Source organism: Symphalangus syndactylus, chromosome 13, assembly GCF_028878055.3.
Source record: "Symphalangus syndactylus isolate Jambi chromosome 13, NHGRI_mSymSyn1-v2.1_pri, whole genome shotgun sequence".
Taxonomy (NCBI): domain Eukaryota; kingdom Metazoa; phylum Chordata; class Mammalia; order Primates; family Hylobatidae; genus Symphalangus; species Symphalangus syndactylus.
Window position 1 is genome coordinate 76,649,031 of NC_072435.2, and position 19,041 is coordinate 76,668,071.

General features: G+C 32.8%; 1 protein-coding gene across 15 annotated transcripts in view; it reads right to left on the reverse strand.

The window, feature by feature from the left end:
* PPFIA2 (PTPRF interacting protein alpha 2) overlaps positions 1 to 19,041 on the reverse strand; it is a 516,856-nt gene that overhangs the window by 100,079 nt on the left and 397,736 nt on the right. For all 15 annotated transcript variants that reach the window (XM_055236863.2, XM_055236852.2, XM_055236853.2 and 12 more), the window contains 6 exons: positions 18,028 to 18,162; positions 12,553 to 12,636; positions 12,166 to 12,297; positions 10,545 to 10,607; positions 6,032 to 6,123; positions 1,130 to 1,265 (listed from right to left, as the gene is read on the reverse strand). In XM_055236863.2, the coding sequence (XP_055092838.1) occupies positions 1,130 to 1,265; positions 6,032 to 6,123; positions 10,545 to 10,607; positions 12,166 to 12,297; positions 12,553 to 12,636; positions 18,028 to 18,162 (642 nt within the window). The remainder of the gene's footprint in view (positions 1 to 1,129; positions 1,266 to 6,031; positions 6,124 to 10,544; positions 10,608 to 12,165; positions 12,298 to 12,552; positions 12,637 to 18,027; positions 18,163 to 19,041) is intronic.

Sequence of the window (19,041 nt, forward strand, 5' to 3'; positions counted from 1 at the left end):
TTGACCAGTGTTTTTCAAGCTGTTATCTGAATGTGTGAGGAGGCTGGGCGTAAAAGACAGATCCTTGATCTCTTTTATTCTGCTTTTTTAAAAATTGGTTTTCAGTTTTGTGATCATATAAAATGATTTCTATGGAAGACCACATGATACTTCCATGAGCATTGAGTTAAGAATTGAGAACCAGAATTAGTATTTGTGTTACAATTTGTTTCGGTATCAAGTAGCACTAATTAATTTGTCACATAATAATGAGAAAAGAATTGAGATTAACTTCATTTAGTCTTCATTTGCTCATTTATTTATTCATGTATTCAACAGATATTGAATGCCACTATGATGGATTAATTAATACATAACATACTGGTGCAAGTTTAAACCCAAAAGTCATCAAGGGCCTGTGTACAAATATGGACAAATGTATTATATAGTATTTGGGGTACATAAAAGTGGCTGAAAGACTAAACTATACTTAGGCACCAAAGGACTGTTTTGCTTCTCTATAAAATACAACTACATTACTCAACAAACATAGCTTTCAAATTTTAAATTAATTTATTGACTGAATGGAAGGCGAGCACTGCCCCTTATCATTAACAGTTCTTTATGAACACAAGGAACAGTCTATGTATATTTTCTTCAAAGTGTTTTTAAAATACTAATTTTAATTAAGTTAATTTGAATGAACAACATGAATGCCATTGCTCAAATGCCCAAGAAAATCAAAAGACTACGTGTTTGGCAATGTAGTATAATAGTTAATATTACACTACTAGTAGTATTGGAAACTACACAAATATAGGCCCAAGTTTTGACTCCATTACTTTGCTACCTGTGCAATGTTGAACATTTAACTTTTCTGAGCCTCAATGTTTTTATGTCTGAACTTAGTATACAAGTAGTGCCCACTTCATAATGTTATATGAATAAATACATGGGAAATGCTTATTCAACTTTGGGCCCATAGTCGGGGCTTTATGTTACTTACAGTTTTTTTTAAAAATGTCATACTCTGTGTTTCAAATTAATAAAAATGCTAGCATTTTCTAATTATCTCAGTGTTAAAATTCTATCAAAAATAAAATGATCTATTTAAATAAAACTAGAGAAGAGTTGCAGTTAAAAGATTAACCTTTGGCTCATCTCTTCGCACACCCATGCGGCCCCTCCTTGGTCTTCTTATTACTTTAGTTGTTCTGTAATCAGACTGGCTGTCCACTAGGGATCCCACCGAATATCGCAACTCAGCTGAGGTGTCTAGATGAGTTCTGGAAAAAAGGAATAATATAAAATAATCCAATCCAAAAAACTGAACTTACCAGGAAATTACTATCTGCTGTTTAACTGGCAATAAAGCAGAAGTCCTCAAGGAAATAAACATCAAGAAAGAAAACTGATAAGTTGTCATGATTCTCTGAGGCCTCTTTAGAGACTTATGTCAGAAGCTGCAGTCTTAGGTCCATTCCTGAAAGTCAAGTGCACTTTCTTCTTCTAGAATACACAGTACTTATAATCTTTCTGTTTATTATCATTTTCAAATGCAGTAATAAAATGAATTATAATAACACTGATAATCAAAATCCATTAGGTTAAATTCTGTCAATTTAGTTGGAGCTCTTTCATGTATATCACAGTATATGCTATTGATTACTGTATTTGTTTTAAATATTTCTTATACATCTAACTAAAAATGTCTAAAATTTGAGGGTCCCAGAACTTTTCCAATCTTAAAATTTTTGGAGAAGTTTATTCACATTGTCTATTTTTCACATTCTATTTTTCAATTTAGAGAATCAATAAAATCCTTAAATTTAGGTGGACCCAAGGCTTATGGTCTTATTTTTATAAAAGAAAATAGGATATACTACCAGAAGGATTTTTTAAGTTTTTAAGAAGACGTTTCAAAAGGATGAAGAAAAATCTTTTCATAAGCACAATTGATTCTTAAATCTGCTTAAAGATGAAAGAGTTGGAAAATTTTAGTTGGAAAGTATCATTACACTAGTTTTCAATAAACATGGTAATAAAGTATCCTATAATCAAAGTGCAGAAAAGGTTTCTCCAGGCATATTACTTATATGTGGATTTATAGCAAATTCATTTTACTGTTACAATAATGATGATAATTACGTGACATAACGCTGTCCTATAAAATGAAATAACAGATCCATCATCAGTAGGAAATATACTTAAAGCTGTTAGTTCTATTGAATTTGAGGCTCCTGCTGACTGACTATACTCTCTTTTTCAGTTATTCTTGTGAACAAAGACAAGCACTTCCAAATATTTGGTAACATTAAAAAGGGGAGGTGAGGTCTGGGTGTTTGCAACAGCGGAAGACACTAACTTAAGAAAGTTCTTGTTTTGCCAAATGGGGCATTAGAACAAATGAACAAAAAATTATCCATCAAATAGGTGACAGCTATTGCTTTTGTAACAATATATTTGAGACTTAAGTAAACAGGTTTTATCATGGATAAGTTACACAAAAAAAATAACTAACTAGGCCATATTCACAAAGGACACAACTCTCTGTTTTCATCTCTTGGGCAGAGGCTCTAAGTTTCATGAAGAACAAAGATCAGATTTTAGTCACCTTCCTATGTCCAGGAAGGCGTTCCTAGCATACAATAAGCACTTCATAAATATCTGGCAAGATGATAAATAAATGAAATCATTATAAGACAGGCTTAAACTATCTTGCTGTAATCAGTCTGGGTTCCTTTTTCCTGTGGCTGCTTACCTTAATGTCCCTTTGGGCATCAGAGTGAAGTTTCTAACATTATAACTCATCATCCTAGGAGCATTGTTTTCTTGTTGATTTATCTCACAACTCCAGACAATTTATTTTAAAAAAAAAAAAGCAAAACACAGATCTAATCATATCAATTTCCTGCTTAAAATTATTCAATGTCCTTAAAGGCCCTCTATAATTTGGGCCTTTGCCACTTTCCAGTTTCATTTTAAGATACTGTCTGCCTAGCTTTTCATACAGCTGTACTGACTTTTTTTCAATTCCAGTAACTCACACTTTCTTTTCATTTCTTTGAACATGCTTTTGTTTTTGTTTGTTTGTTTGTGTTCTCCTGAAAACAGTCTCAACACATGCGGTTAACAGTTTTAAGGTCTCAGTTTAAAAGTGCTTTTGCCATCTACTCTTCTAGCTCCTAGTATTCTTTTTATTATAACAGTCCTCAAACTCATCTCTTTCCTCTTTTTTCCAATTCTCTGAGCTAGTTCTCTAACAGGAGAAAACAGAGGCAATATTATCATACTAGTTTAATGTTTAAATCATTCTAGGTGTTCAGTATTTTGAAAGGCTTTTGGAACATCTAAGTAAGTCACAAAACAGGCATCAGTTCCTTTAAGCAATGAACCCTGTAGCTTCTCCTGAATCTCCTGTGACTCTTGCATGTAATCTCATTAAAGAACTTGCATAAATAAGCCAGGTAAGAATTTTTTTAGAGAAAACCTATTACCCATCGCTCTGCTTCCTGGAGTGTTCTCTGTTGTCTTTTCCAATTACCCAGATTCTACCTTTTTTCAGAGTTGAGCCAAATCAAGCCCTTTCTAGTCACTCTGGAATTCATTTTGCTTTCTTCTCAGATGAGATATTAAGAGAGAATAGTCGTCACTGATATTCGCTCACCTTAGCTTATCTCTCCTCACTTCCTCACCTATTAGATCAAAACTTAGTAGATTGAGTTCTCACGCACCTCCTATTTCCGTTATTGTTTTTACGAAATTACTTGTCCTCAGAAGCATGAATGTTCTATAAATAATTTTTGTTTAATAAATACAGTTATCCTGTAACTTATTATAAGTTATGTTTAGCTAGCTTACCTTAATTATTTCTATAATACTTTATACTTGTGATATGGTTTACTATACATATAATCCCCATTGCTTACTTGTCTTATTTTATCTGCAAACCAAGCCTGTGAGATAATCACAAAAATACCATTTATGCATATTTAGGTACAAATATGTATTTATTTAGAATGTTATTAAGGAAAATGGGTTTTCCAAAATGAAGCAGCTTGTAAGTATCTGTCTGACTCCTAGGAATGTGGATTGTCTTATTCTTGGTCTAGGGTTCCTTCCACTACAATCTGTTGATCAAAGAATAATTGTTCTATATAGGCCCAATCATCCTTCATTGTAGATAAATGTCACATTGTTAGGCTGTCCATAATGACTCAGTGCAGTGATAGACATTTATTTATTTATTTATTTATTTATTTATTTTGAGACGAAGTCTCGCTCTGTCGCCCAGGCTGGAGTGCAGTGGCGCAATCTCAGCTCACTGCAGGCTCCGCCTCCCGGGTTCACGCCATTCTCCTGCCTCAGCCTCTCTGAGTAGCTGGGACTACAGGCGCCCGCCACCACGCCCAGCTAATTTTTTTGTATTTTTAGTAGAGACGAGGTTTCACCGTGGTCTCGATCTCCTGACCTCGCGATCCGCCCGCCTCGGCCTCCCAAAGTGCTGGGATTACAAGTGTGAGCCACCGCGCCCGGCCAGTGATAGACATTTAGACAACACTTTGAAACTTTGTATTTTGAGACCTAAGGTCAAAAAAACAAGGAAATGGCCATTTATTCTTAATCAAATATATTTAATCTATTGATTCGGTAACGCTTATTCTATGATTGACTCCGTTGATATTTTATCAGTTCTTCTCCTTCTCCTTCTCCACCATCCTCATTATAATCATCATAACCATGTGAACACATACCATTGAAATAATAATTTCAGTTCATATGTAAAAATCAGAATCTTAAAAATGTGAAAAATAAGAATGGTTTTCTCAATTAATGACTTACATATGTAAAAGTTTCTTGAGTGCTTTTATGCCTGCCGAAATTTTTCTCATTTTCAATTGAGTATGGAAGTGCTTTAAATATTAAATATTGTTTTTCCTTACATTTATATTGAAAAGAGTTTAAGACACTTCAGGAGTTTTTTAATTTGAATTTTTATTTGAGCATCTGAAAAATGCTTTACCAGATATTCATTTATTCATTCTATAATATATCTTGAGAGCATATTATATGCAAGATAGTTTTTTTAGGTGTTGAGATTATGGTAGTTATCAAAACCGATACAAACCCCTCCTCTGGTGGAGGTAACATTCTAAAGATGAACATAACACCAAGAAAGATGAACTTCTACTAAAAGCCTACGGTAGTGGAAAGTTTCAAACAGCTGCTATTATTCTGTGTTGCCTAGTAAATATGTGATTAAATGAGTGAGTCCTTCTGGGGTTTCTAACAACTTTAAATAAAACATCTCAAACACAAAAGGAAATTATGTGTGAATTATTAACATATAGATCTATCTATCATCTATCTATCTATCTATCTATCTATCTATCTATCTATCTATGATCTATCAAGTAAGCTGCCATCCATTGCTTCTTTTTCTTAAGATGAGATAGTAAATCAAAGTAGATGAGTATGGCTAAATTTATTTGAAGTTTTTTTTCTTTTTTCTTTAATCTGATTCATTTCTCTTTTCCTCTTTTTTTGCAATTACTTTACCGAAATAGGTAGCTGCTAAGTGACCATAACCAATAGTATTTGTTTAGTCACAATAATCATTGAACATATTTCTGCATGTTTCTACACTGCATGTTTCTACACTGAACACATATAGAAAATTTTATGTAGAATTCAATTTCTGTATTGAACACATATAGAGAAAGGGGCTGACGCCTCTTCTTGAATGAGATGCAATCTCCCTGTACACAGTTCAATTTCTTCAATTAAGAATCTTTTAATATATTTCTATCTATATAATGAAATGCAGAATACAAAAGGTAATATTTTAATTTTTTATTGATTACGCAAATAAGTTCTAATTAAAAAGTTATTTTTGAATGTAAAAACTGTAAATCAGTGAAGAGTCAAAACGTGGTAATGACTAGTGAGCAATAGGAAGTACTGATTTATTTTAGTTGAGGACACATGAAACCAGAAGGGAATTCATGTTGATTTTCAGTGAACTATAGATAAGCTTTTAGTTTAATGTTACCTTGATATTGTGGGTTCAATTAAAGAGCCAGTTCTCATTTTCAATTGGTCAAGTTCAGATCTCAGCTTTTCAATTTCTTCTGCTAATCTTTCCTAAAAAAATCAAAACAGTGTTACTCAGATGCCAGTAATATCAGCAACCAATTATGATAAATGAGTCTTAATGTTTTTTTAAAGGAAAACTGAGGATATATTTTTATTAAAGGTTATTACACATAATAATAAAGCATGCCAAAATTTTCCCCTTGTAATAAAAAATGTGGATCGATAAATCAATAAAAATTTATCTACAATCCGTGGCATGCACTAATCCTGAATATTTGAAAATTCGTGGGAATATTAAAATTATGACCAGCTATGTAGATGTCACTGAAAAATGCAGAGTAGAAATCATATGCAGTTTTGAAAATAAAGAAAGCGTCTTTTTTATGCAGTAAATGAAGAATTTCCATTATTCTACGAGGGTTAAAGGACATATGGGTGAAGGAAAAAGATGATTGGATTGAAAGAAAAAGGAAAGTAAACTCTCTGGCTTTTACTCTGCATGAGATAGGCAACAATTGGAGGATTTTTTTAAAAAGTTATTTATTTATTTATTTATTTATTTAATTTTTTTTAAAGACAGGGCGTCACTCTGTCACTGAGGCTGGAGTGCACCTTAAAAAATAAAGTTGACAACCGATTAGCTTGATATTGTCACAATTATTTGTACTTAATGATAATTTTCTCAAATTGGCATTATAGGTTCTGGTCTGCAAATCTATGAAGATAGGGGTTGTCTTAGAGCTTTAATTAACTGCTTTTATATTGTTATACAGGTCTAAATATATCATTCTAGATTTTTCTATTACTGTTTTTCCCCTTCCCAGTGGCTAGTGCTTGATATTTTACTTTATTCAAACTTCTTTTCTCATCACACATTTTTTTTGTCAATGTGGCCTTTGCAATGTTTTTCTCTGTTCTTTTTATTCTCACTACCTCACTACCATCCTACTCCAAGCCCTTTTTATCTTTTTCCTGAATGATTTTTACCAGTTTCAGTCTCTTTCCTACACATTTCTCTGCTAGACATATAATTTTAAAACACATGTACAATAAACTAATGCGTTGCTTTAAAATGTTCAATAGTTTCTTATTGATTTGTAAATATCTTTGTTCATTATTTTCACAAAAGTGCCCTGAGTACCTCTTGTGTGTCAGGCACCTGAGATACAGTAGTGAGCTGACAAATGTTTTGCCCTCATGCAATTTAGAATTTAGTAGAAAAGATGAATAATAAACAAGTAGGAATATAGGAATATAGAATGTTGTTAGAAAGGAGAAAACACGGGAGTCATGGAAAGGTTTTTCAATAAAGTGATACTTGGGCAATGACCTAAATAAAGGAGAAATTTAAAAATGAGACTCTTAGGAAAAGGCATGGCAGACAAAAGCAACAGCATGTACATACACCTCTTAGTGGAAATGGAGTAGAGGGTAAGGAGTCCAGTGTGGCTGGATTGGAGAGGTTTAACTGACAAGTAGAGGATACTATTTAAAAGTATGATTGCAGAACTCAGGAATGGTAGTCTTAAAAGAGGTTGTAAACCACTTCAAACTCTGGCTTTTACTCTGCATGAGATAGGCAACAATTGAAGGATTTTTAAAAATTCTTTTATCTATGTATTTATTTATTTAAGGACAGGGTCTCACTTTGCCACTGAAACTGGAGTGCAGTTGTGTGATCACAGCTCATTGCAGCTTGAACTCCTGGGCTCAAGTAATCCTCTCGCCTCAGGCTTTCAAGTAGTTAGGAGGACTACAGGTGTGCACCACTGCACCTGGCTAATTTGTTTTTATTTTTTATTTTTGTAAAGATGGGGTCTTGCTATGTTTCCTGGATTTTCTAGCAGAGAAGTTGCATGATCATTCTAATGGCTGTGAAATAGATTGTCAAGTTAAATTGGGAGGCAGAAAAGAGAGGAAATTTTGAGGCAAGAGAGTAATGGCTTGGACAAGACTGGTGTTAGAGTAAGAGTGGCTATATTTTGGCTATATTGTGAGAGTAGAACTAAGAGGATTTGATATTGGACCAGATGTGGGATATGAAATAAACATAGGAGTCAAGACTAAGTCCAAGTTTTTTAGCCTGAGTAACTGAAAGAAAGAAAGAAAGAAATTGTAAGTATGATTGACTGAGAAGACTGCTGGTGTGTTAGGTTAGGTGGTGGTGGTGTTTGATGTGTGGGAGTGGGGTGAGAATATATTGGCATGTTACATTTGAGGTACCTAGGTGTCCATATGGAGATATTGAGTTGGCATTAGAATATATAAACTCTCTCAGGGAAGAAGACCCAGTAGGTAATCTAAATTTGGATGTGCTCAATTTATAGATGGTGTTTAAATCCAGGAGATCAGATGAAGTCACTAGGGGTGAATCAGAGAGAAGAAAGGAAAGCTACCTAGAAACTTCAAATTTTAGAGATAAAGATAGAAAGGGAAACACTGAGAAAAGAGTTTGAGCCTACAGAGGGTTTTGCTGATAATGGACTGTGAGTACAGTTAGTTTAGTGGAAATTTGAGGAATTATAGAAGATGTGGTCAGATTAGTGAATGTGCCCATCTAAATGGGATGATAGTTCAGAAATGAGATATGATTTGGGATTTACTCTCTCTGGAGACTGGCACAAGCAAGGATGCAAAGCATGGCATGATTAGTACTCTTGGTTGCTTAGGCAGATTGTTGGAGTTACAAGGCTTCGGTAGGTGGTGGGGGAGTGGGTTCTGGGGATATTGCCAGGAGCACACAGAGCTTTGGATAACATAGCACGCATAACAGCATCAAGTCCAAAATTCACAATCTGCTCAAAAACTACTTCTTTAAATACATACCAGTCACAGTAAACTTCTGATGATTCATCAAATCAATCATCTTGATTTTCTTTGTGCTGTTGCAGAGGATTCATCCTCTACCTAGAATGCTCTACCTTTATTAAGATCATATATATCTTTAAGAGGCTACTAAAAATGTAATCTCCTCTGTGTTGTCTTTGTGAACTACCTCAGAAAGAATCAGATACTATCTTCTAGGTCCCACATTACATGGTTCTAAAGACCTATCTTTCAGGTTCTAAAGACCTATCTTTCAGGATGCAATTAAAAATAACTATTTTTAATTGCATCATAATATGCAGCATCCAGTAGGGTTAAATGTATAATTGTTCTCTTTCCTCTATTCTTCATCTTTTCCAATACCTTCTATATCCCATACTATCCCTCCCTCCCTCCCTTGCTTCCTTCCTTCCTTCCTTCCTTCCTTCCTTCCTTCCTTCCTTCTTCCTTCCTTCCCTCCTTCCTTGCCTCCTTCCCTCCCTCCCTCCCTCCCTCCCGCCTCCCTTCCCTTCCCTTCCCTCCCGCTTTCCCTTCCCTTCCCTTCCCTTCCCTTCCCTTCCCTTCCCTTCCCTTCCCTTCCCTTCCCTCCCCCTTTCCCTTCCCTCCCTTCCTTCTTCCCCCTCTCCCTTCTTTCCTTCATTCTCTTTTTCCCTTCCTTCTCTTTCTCCATTTCTTCTATCTTTTCTCAACAAACAATTATAGATCATTTCTTAAGTTAGCAATCCTATCTTCTTTAACAAAATAAGATAAAATTGCTAACAATAACTTTACAGGCTAATGAAGACGAAAAATACTATTAGCAATTACCATTAAAATTTCACAATCTACCCTTAGTTTCCTCTTCTACCACATGCCCTACAACAGGAATAATTGATTCCAGCCAAATAGTTGTGCCTATTATTTAACATGTCACACTCATTACCCATCCCCTCACCCCACCAAGCACCTGTGATCATGCCACATGCACTATGTTTGAAAGCCTGGCGTCAGAGTCCTACTTTCCCTTAAATCTTCAGTCAAGTCCCTCCTTCCTGAAGTCTTCTTCACAGCAGCAACAAATCATGGTCTTTCCTATCTGTAGCTCTTACTGCCTACTTCACTAATTTGGCACTTGGCATCCGCTACCCTGCATCCTCATTGGTTTGTAAAGGCTGTGTTCTCTCTCCTCAATTAGATTTTTTTTAGCTCCTTTGGAACTAGGATTATGTTTGGACATATATAACTTAGCATAATTCTTATATATGATGTATTTAATGTATTTCTGCTGAAAGAATATCTAAAATTAGACATAAATTAGTGCATATATTTTAATTCTATTTATATAAGGCATAAAGCAAGACAAAACCATTGTTTAATGTTCTAAGTCAAGATAGTGATTATCCTTTAATGGAAGAGTATGAATATAGACTAATTTGGGGGGAGTTTCCAAAGTGCTAATTTTTGGTGAATTTGGGTTACAAAGATTCATCAAGCTCTTCCTCTCTATGTACACTTTACTGCAGGTATAAAAAAAAGTTAAAATTGTTTTACAAAGATAGCATACTAAAATTATTTTTTCAAATTTATTTTACAACAAAACATTCATCAGTGGAATAGAAAATAAAAATAGAAAAATGGGCCCAAAATGTAAGTTTCCATTATACCTTATCATGTAAAGATTCTTCAAGATTCTTTCTGAAAGTTTCTGATTCTTGAATTAAAACATTCTAAAGAAAAGAAAATAGCAGAAATAATTAATAAATTAAACAGAAAATACCTAAATACATATTGATTAATATCTTATCACTCAAGAATCCTCTTAGATTCCTTCCTTAGTACAGGTATTTCTTGGTTTCCATGGAAACCATGCTTTGATGAAATTTTCAAATGTGAGAACTTCACATTTAAAAAATACATAATTTAAATGGGAAATGTTATTTTGCAACACTTGAAGAACAAACGAAATAATGATGCATTTTAAGCTATTTCTGTTTGCCTTTTCTCAGACCACATTTTAAACTAGAAACTATTGGTTATTCTTCAAATAAGAAAAAGTGAGCAACAAGCTAAATCTTAGAGGTGTTATAAAAAATTCAGAAGAACTCACTTCTATTGTCTGACGAAAGAAGAAATTGTGAAATCATATTCTTAAAAATTTCACTTTCTGGACATCTACTGCAACGTGGAATTAACAATTTATAATGATACTTAAATTATTAGAGAAATAACAAATTCTAGCTATTCATAAACCTAATATTACATGTCACAAAGTAATGTGGAAATAAGTTGGCATCATAGATACTTAAAATAAACCTTGCCAGAAAATTATTTTTGTTGTTAAAAATTATTTATTTTTCTACAAAACACACAAGTACTATAAGGCATTATTTAGAATAATGTATTCTTTTTCAAAGTTATAGAGTAAAATTAAACTAAGAGTGTAGTAATTGCATAGTGGCCATGTATTTGAAGTTGCATGAGAGGAAGTCATGTCTTAGTACTTTTAAATCGGTAAATTAATCAAACTACTTTAACTTTTTGTCAAAACATTTTCCCTATTTTGGTTTATTTTATGTACTAATGGAAAATGTCTAGCTAAAATAGTGATTGGCATTCAATCTAGATTTCTAAAATGATGTGATCATCCGGGTTTTATACCCTACCTTAATTTATGCTCTGGAATTGGTAACCAGCTCTCATAACTCTTGCTGGTCTGGTAGCTGCCAACTATCAATGAGACATATATAACTGTAAATCACATTGTAGACTGTATAGAAGCACTATTTCTGAAATAATGCAGCTGAAAATACTGGATTCCTAAACCCTTTACTGGGATTGATACTAGTTCTTTTGATGATATAAACTCACTTACATTTTGACTTTTAGTCTGGTGTGTAGATATCAGTCACTTGACACATGAATATTTCAAATCACCTCCCCCCGAAAAAAGTATTGACTTGTGTTTCATCACTTTTCTATTTTGCATACCAGGCAGAGGATAAATAAAATATTTTCATCATAAAAGCACAGCATATTTTAATACATTTGCCTCATATGAACATGTGAATATAAAAGATTTATATATCATGCAAATTTTTTATTCATCCCAAATTTGATCTTACACTTTTTTAAATAAAAAATATGCATTCCTTTCTAAGAATATACCAGGCATTTTTAAAAAGTAAGTAAATGGATCATCTGACCATTACAATGATTGCAGCTGTATATAAAACAAACATAAGCATTGCAAAATATTCATGTGATTTTACCCTTCTATCATTTTACCTTTTCTTCTAGAGCAGCCATTCTTTCCTTTAAGTGTAGTTGTAGGCGTTCATTGGATTCAGTCAGAAGTCTATCAACTGTATCCGATAATCTCTTGTTATGCTCCTCATTCATTTTCTCTCTTTGCCTAGCCTTACATTTTAAAAAATGACATAAAAATCCATTCAAAAACTGTTTGAGATTATTTTTATAGCGTTGCTACTTTTAAATTGAATTTAATTTTACATCTGTTTTGATTAAAGTGGTGGAAACTTTTTCTTCAAAGTCTACAGGTCATATTTGTCATTTTTAAGTATAACCCATGCTCAGTTAAAGGCTTTCTTCTTATATACAGAATATGAATTCATAAACCAATGATTGGGGGGTAATAGTTCTTAATATACATACTCTTTGAAGTTCTTGATTTTTCTCTTCAAGTTGACCCTCTAAATGTCTCATACGTTCTTCAATATTTCCATGTCTTTCTTCAGCCTGTTAAGAAATATGAAGAATACACCTGAAATGTAAGATTTGGTTAACACTTTTCCTCTAAATAAATTGAAATAAAATGTAAAGCAAGCTACTACCAACTGCAAACGTAGTTTTTAAAAAATAAACTTTCTTCAAACAGGCAGCTGAACAGCATTGCTTGAAATGTGTCAGCTACAAAGGCCTGTTACATCCAAGCATCAGCAAAACATTGGATTTATTTATGAGCAATGAAATCAGCCAAATGTAACATGCAGACTGTGCATGGTTTGAACACAAACCTGCCATTGTCCAATCTTAAGCTCCTGAAGCACTGAACTGCACAGATGGTTGATTATCAATAAATAAAAGTAACATAATTTTTATAAATGAAAAGAAAAACTTAGATGGATTCTATTTAGCAATAGAAAGTAAAGTCCAGTAGGACTACCTTCCTACGTATGGAGATCATTTCTTGTAGTTTAGCTTCCATAACATATTGATAATCATCAGATGAGGTAGAAGAGGTTGGATCAGACTAACGAGTCAAGGAAAAGGAGAGGGACAAAATTGAAAAATCAGAACTAAAGACACTGACACCGAACAGAACACAGCACAGAATGCTTAAAAGAAAAGTGTGACAGCAAATTTAATACTTTAATAGACAGAATTTTATGTGGAAAGAACTACATTGATATTTGGTGAACACGATGCAGTTGATGGTTTTAAATAAAAAACAATAATATACTAAAATAAAAAGCTATCAACCTAAGATATGAAAGGTTAGTGATGGCTGGCAATGACTGCTACAGAATGAATAAAGCAACTCTGAAAGAGTTATATAATAATGGGAATTATGGGAAACCAAACACCAGAATATGTCTCTGATAGATTGTTAAAAGTTTGTATTTGGGTTTGTTTGTCTATATTACTTAAAAATAACAGAAACAGTAGTTTCACAATGTTGAGGAATATGCTAGACAATGACTCAGGTGTAATTAATTTGGAACAAAATTTATTCTAAATCTTGCTCTATAGAAAAAAGACAAAAAACTAAGCCTAAGGGTTATTGTGAGTAGTCCCCAATTCAAGCAAGATTGAGTTTCCTCAGCAACAGGAAAACTTATGAAATGACTTCTGGTGTCTGAATGCACACTATGGTCATTGGTCCAGAATTTAATGGCCTACTCTCAGATACTTGGTCTCAGATACTGGTCTAACGGTCCACTCTCAGATATTGGTCTAGAATTTAATGGCTTACTCTCATATAGGTTTAATTAGAAATCTTAAATGAAAATGATTGAAAGTCCTCAAATTATCAATTGACAATAACGCTGTGAGAACAAGAAATCTTGTTTGTGACTCTCCTAAATGACACTAGGGGCCAATCCCAAACTGTTTCTGCATTGATTTGTTGCTGTGGAAACAAAATAGTGCCTAAAGTGAATAGGCAGCACAGTTTCCTTGTAAGCTCATGTTTGCCCAGTGCCAAGGTTAGATACATGTCTTGGAGGTGACCGTCAGGTTACCACAGGTGCAGAGTGTTCAACATATGTGACATTGCTGATAGCAAAATTGTTAGTATGTTATGCAAGGATTACATATGAAGTTACATCAACATTTTAATAATTGCAAGTTAAGTAATTATTACATTTAAAGGACTCTATGTCAGGACTACAAATTTAACTCCAGAGCATATTCTATCACATTTTATAAGCTCATTCTAAAACAGTGAAACTCACTTTATGGCAATATAGAACTATATATAAATATGTCATGCAGTAACTGAAAAGAAATAGTAACCTATTCATTTGATTCAGATGCATATATACTATTTTATGTAATAAATTCAAATTTAATCTATGAAAGCAAACATTTAACATTTCAATTCTGGTGTGCTTATGCAAACTACAATTCAACATTTACATTTTGTAAGGTTTTCCTTCTGATATTCTTATTTTATAAATGTGGAAGATAATAAAGACATACCAAATAACGAATTTCTTTCCTCAAGTCGTCCTCAAATTTCCAATTTAGATGCTACACAGAGTTACCATGGTCCCCAAATGCCATAATTTTTTTTATAATATTATTTAAATTTTAGAGTTCTATTAAGAATACAGTAAGTGGATCAAAATGTTGTTGAAATTATATAATCTAAATTCATAAAGTTATCTGTGATCCTTCAAAATTACATTTTAACATGCAGTTAGTAGTGTTTAAATTAATTAGATGACTGACTCAAGACACTTGAGACATGAATATTTCAGCTGTCAAGACTGTGTCTTCAAAAATACAAGTTTTTAGAGGTCTTTAAAACTTCTAGTTGTTTCTGTTTACTTATTAAAAACACATCAAACTTAAAAAGAAAAAAAAAAACACCAAAATTGTGAAAATTCACTTCAGAGATAAAATAAGAATTTGGTCCTGTTTAAATTACTATTATTGCTGATACATTTTATTGGTACTAGAAATAAATAAAATACCTCATTCAAGATGAATTATGTCCTTGCAAAAGGAATATGCATTTTAATTAAAAAGTAGATATAATAAATCACAAGACTGGGAGCTCAAAGTAATCTTTATTGGTTAATTGTGTATAAACTCGCCAAAGCAAAAGTTTTAGTTGTATCCATAACAATTAATCAATCATTCTGACTTTCTAAAAGCCATAAATAAGCTTTGCCTATACACACACACACACACACACACACACACACACACACATTAGAAGGAGAAAAATAGTTTATCAACCAAATAATGCATTCAGACATCCCATCTAAATAATATATACTGGGACCAATTTTCAACCAACACTACTGATTTGCATTCTATGTGAAAACTACAGTTTTAGCAATTGTTGTAAATACAAAGATCACACAGAAACAGTCCGCTATTTTTTATACTCCTTGGTGAAAAACTGTTTATCTTGGTTTCACTCCTTAATATGATATAGGAAAATTTAAAATAGACTAAAGTTTTAGGATGAACTACAGGCAGAAATGGTTTTGAGAACAGGAATAAACTCAGAAAGGGAGAAGAAATTAAATTTAAAGAGAAAGACCTAGAAAAAGGAAGAAGAAAAGGTGACAGTAAAGTAGAAAAAAGTATATTGGTGAAATAAAATGTCTGAGGGATTATCAAGAATATCATTCAAAATATAGGAGGAGGATCCCATGTTTAAGCTAAGAAAATATTTTTACTTTAGTGAGTAGTCAAAAGGTTAATGAACAGAAAAAGACTATGATGATCCATAATAAGGAAATATCAGAAACAAATTGAAACAGAAAAAAAAAACCAGATATAAAGATAGACCCTAAAGGTCTTGAGAACAGAGTACAAGAAAAAGTACAAGGCTGTTGAAACCACAAAACTTGGGAGAAGAAATGAAAGAGTGATCCTCAAATGTTAAAAAAAAAAAAAAAAAAAATGACAGGCAAAAGGAATGTGTTCGGGATAAAATCTCAGTACTTAAGGAGCTTTCATAATGAATAAAATACGGTAATAATATAAAAAGTATATATTTGAAATATGTTGTTGACATAGCACCAGTCAGAAAAGAAAGTGATAAAAAGGAGAGTGAATTAGAGCATTTGAAGACTTTTTGGAAGAATTCCAATTTTCTGAAAAATGAAATCAAAGAGGTTCAGAGACAGTAAAGGGAGGACAAAGCTGAGGGGAGCTATTTTTTGTGCCCAAGGTAATATTTTATATATATATATATATATACATATATATATATAAATTTAACAGACTAGACAAGAGCAAAAAATATAAGGCACCTATTTCCAGTTATTTTTATATATTCTAAATCAATAATTCTTGGGAATATTTAATATAGTATTTTTTATGTCAAATATTATATTTTAAATTGTTTTTATTCTCAGTCTGTCAAAGGTTAATGTGGGGCAGTGATTTTCTGAATTGTAAATTGTGTTACTTGGAGGAAATTGCAGATTTTCTTCTGTTTTAGTCAGGATAATATTGATAATTATTTTAAGCAACAATTTTACAAAAGTTATTTTTCTTATTCAGTCACTCATCTAACCCCCAAAATAGTGCAATTGAAAAAGATAACTCTTTTTGAAAGTCCTTTATGTTCTTTAGATGAAAGGCCTAATTATGCATATCTTAGTCTAAGTTATAGTTATTTAAGATCTGTGTTTACAAGAAAAAAATGAAATAATACCAACATGTTTAAATATTTTTTCAAATTAAATGATAAATTTATCTTTATCTTAGAAATCACACATTCCTGAAATTACCAGAATGGTTTACTGGCAAGGTTTGTGACTATGGAATGATCCAAATTATAATCCCATCTTAATCAGTTTTATCCAACTAGTTACTCCAACACTCTGTAAACTATTTCAATGCTCTCTAATCCTGCTCTACGCCATCAAAGGTTTGCCTTTCATTACCTGGTTAATTGTCCTATTTTAACCAACAGGAAGATCAGTCCACTGTTCATTTTTAATTATTTGCTTTTTTAGAAAATCAGGTGTGTGTGTCTACTTCATTGCTGCATCAATTATTTTGGGTAAATCCTAATCCCATAATTTTAAACTTGAAGTCCAGATATCTATCATACTCACTTATTGTAGTAGCCTCGAAAACTTAGCAAATATTAACGATTGTGTAAAAATATAAATTGTGTGATTATTTTTGAATTCATATCAAATGTCAAACATGCTTTTAGTGACAAAATGTAGTTTTATTTAACTTGTGACATATATATACACTTTGAAATGATGCCATTTCCGTTCGACTGTGAGAGGTCAGAATAGTCCTTTTTAACATTATAATGCTTGTAAAATTCTAAAATATTCAGATAGTTGCAGAATCTACCAGGCATATTATACATAAAATTTTGAACATTCTTCAGAGTATTACTGATTTTAATTTTCAGAAGAAATTACAACTATAAAGCCGCTTTCTGATTTTTAATTGTTTTAGACCTCAGACTTTTATAAGTCTAACTTCCCACTTCTAACAAGTTTTATACTGTAGTTGGAGAGGAATCAAGAAGTTATGATATTTTCTATACTTCTAATAGCAATTGATGTGAAGCCTGTTAAATTGTTATGTCTCATATAACATTATCGTTTTTTGTTTATCTCCAGGATTATTATACAAATATTACCATGGAAAATTAACTATAACAATGACATGAAATTGTACTTGTTTTGTTAATGTTTAAATAGGCAGAGGGATCATCACATTTGTATAACAATTATTCCTGCTGGCATAAATATGTATGACAAGAAAAAAATTAACTTAATAATAGATCAATATAATAAAGATTAAATAAACTTAATTTTCATAAAGGCTATAGAAAATCTTTATACATTTCATTTTGATTGCCAGTCCTTTCTACAACTATATCTAGGTTGACCAGTTGTTCTAGTGCAGTACCTTGGTTAGGGCTGCAATTCTCTGAGCCAGTTCAGCCTCTACTTCAGGCAAGGTTTCAGCCTTTCTCATGGTCTGCTGCAACTTTTGTTCAGCTAGCTCAAGACGTTCTTGTAACTGTCTGTTTTTCTCTTCCATCTGAAATGGGAATAGGAGTAGAGACACTTAAAGAGTCAGAGTTTGGATAGCAAACACCAGTCAACAGGGGCTTTGCACTTCAGCCATGATTCTAGATTTAAATCAGCCACTACCACACCTAAATGTGCAAAGTGTTGATTGTTGTCTTGTTTTCATATATAGCTTATCTGTTTCCTTCATAAATTTCAGCACATTAAAACAACGAAAAAGCTCTTACCACTGGCAGCAAAAAGGAAAGAAATTACTCATGAGTATACATTTTAACAAAGGGAATATAGGTCAGTATTAAGACATCAGATATACCACCATAGCAAAATACTGAAAATCATGGTATTTAGACTGGAGTGTGAGAGGTAATGTAGCATGATGATCCAGGCTCTAGAGATAAGGTTGGCAAACATTTTCTGTAACAGGTCAGATAGTAAAAATGTTAGGCCTCGTGTATCATATGGCGTCAATCCCAAATACTCAACTGTGTTGTAGCACAAAAACAGTCATAGACAACGATTAAATGATTGGGCATGGCTGTGTTCCGATAAGACTTTATTAACAAGAGCAGGCAACCAACCAGCTTGGCCCACGGCTATAGTTTGCCTGTTTCTGCTCTAGAGCCCAATAAACTTAGTATTCCATTATTGGCTTTGGTGTTTAGTAGATGTATGATCTTGGGAAAGTCTAACTGTCTCTGAACTGTTGTGTCTTTAGTATAATAACGCTACCTACTTCATAGGTGGTGGTTAGAATTAAGTGAGGTAATACATGAAAACTGTTTAGCACAGATTCTGGCTCATGCCTATATGAAAAGTAAATCAGAGTCATTATTTGTATTATTATTAAGACAAATAATTTATCTTTCTAGAAAGTAAATTTCACACTGAA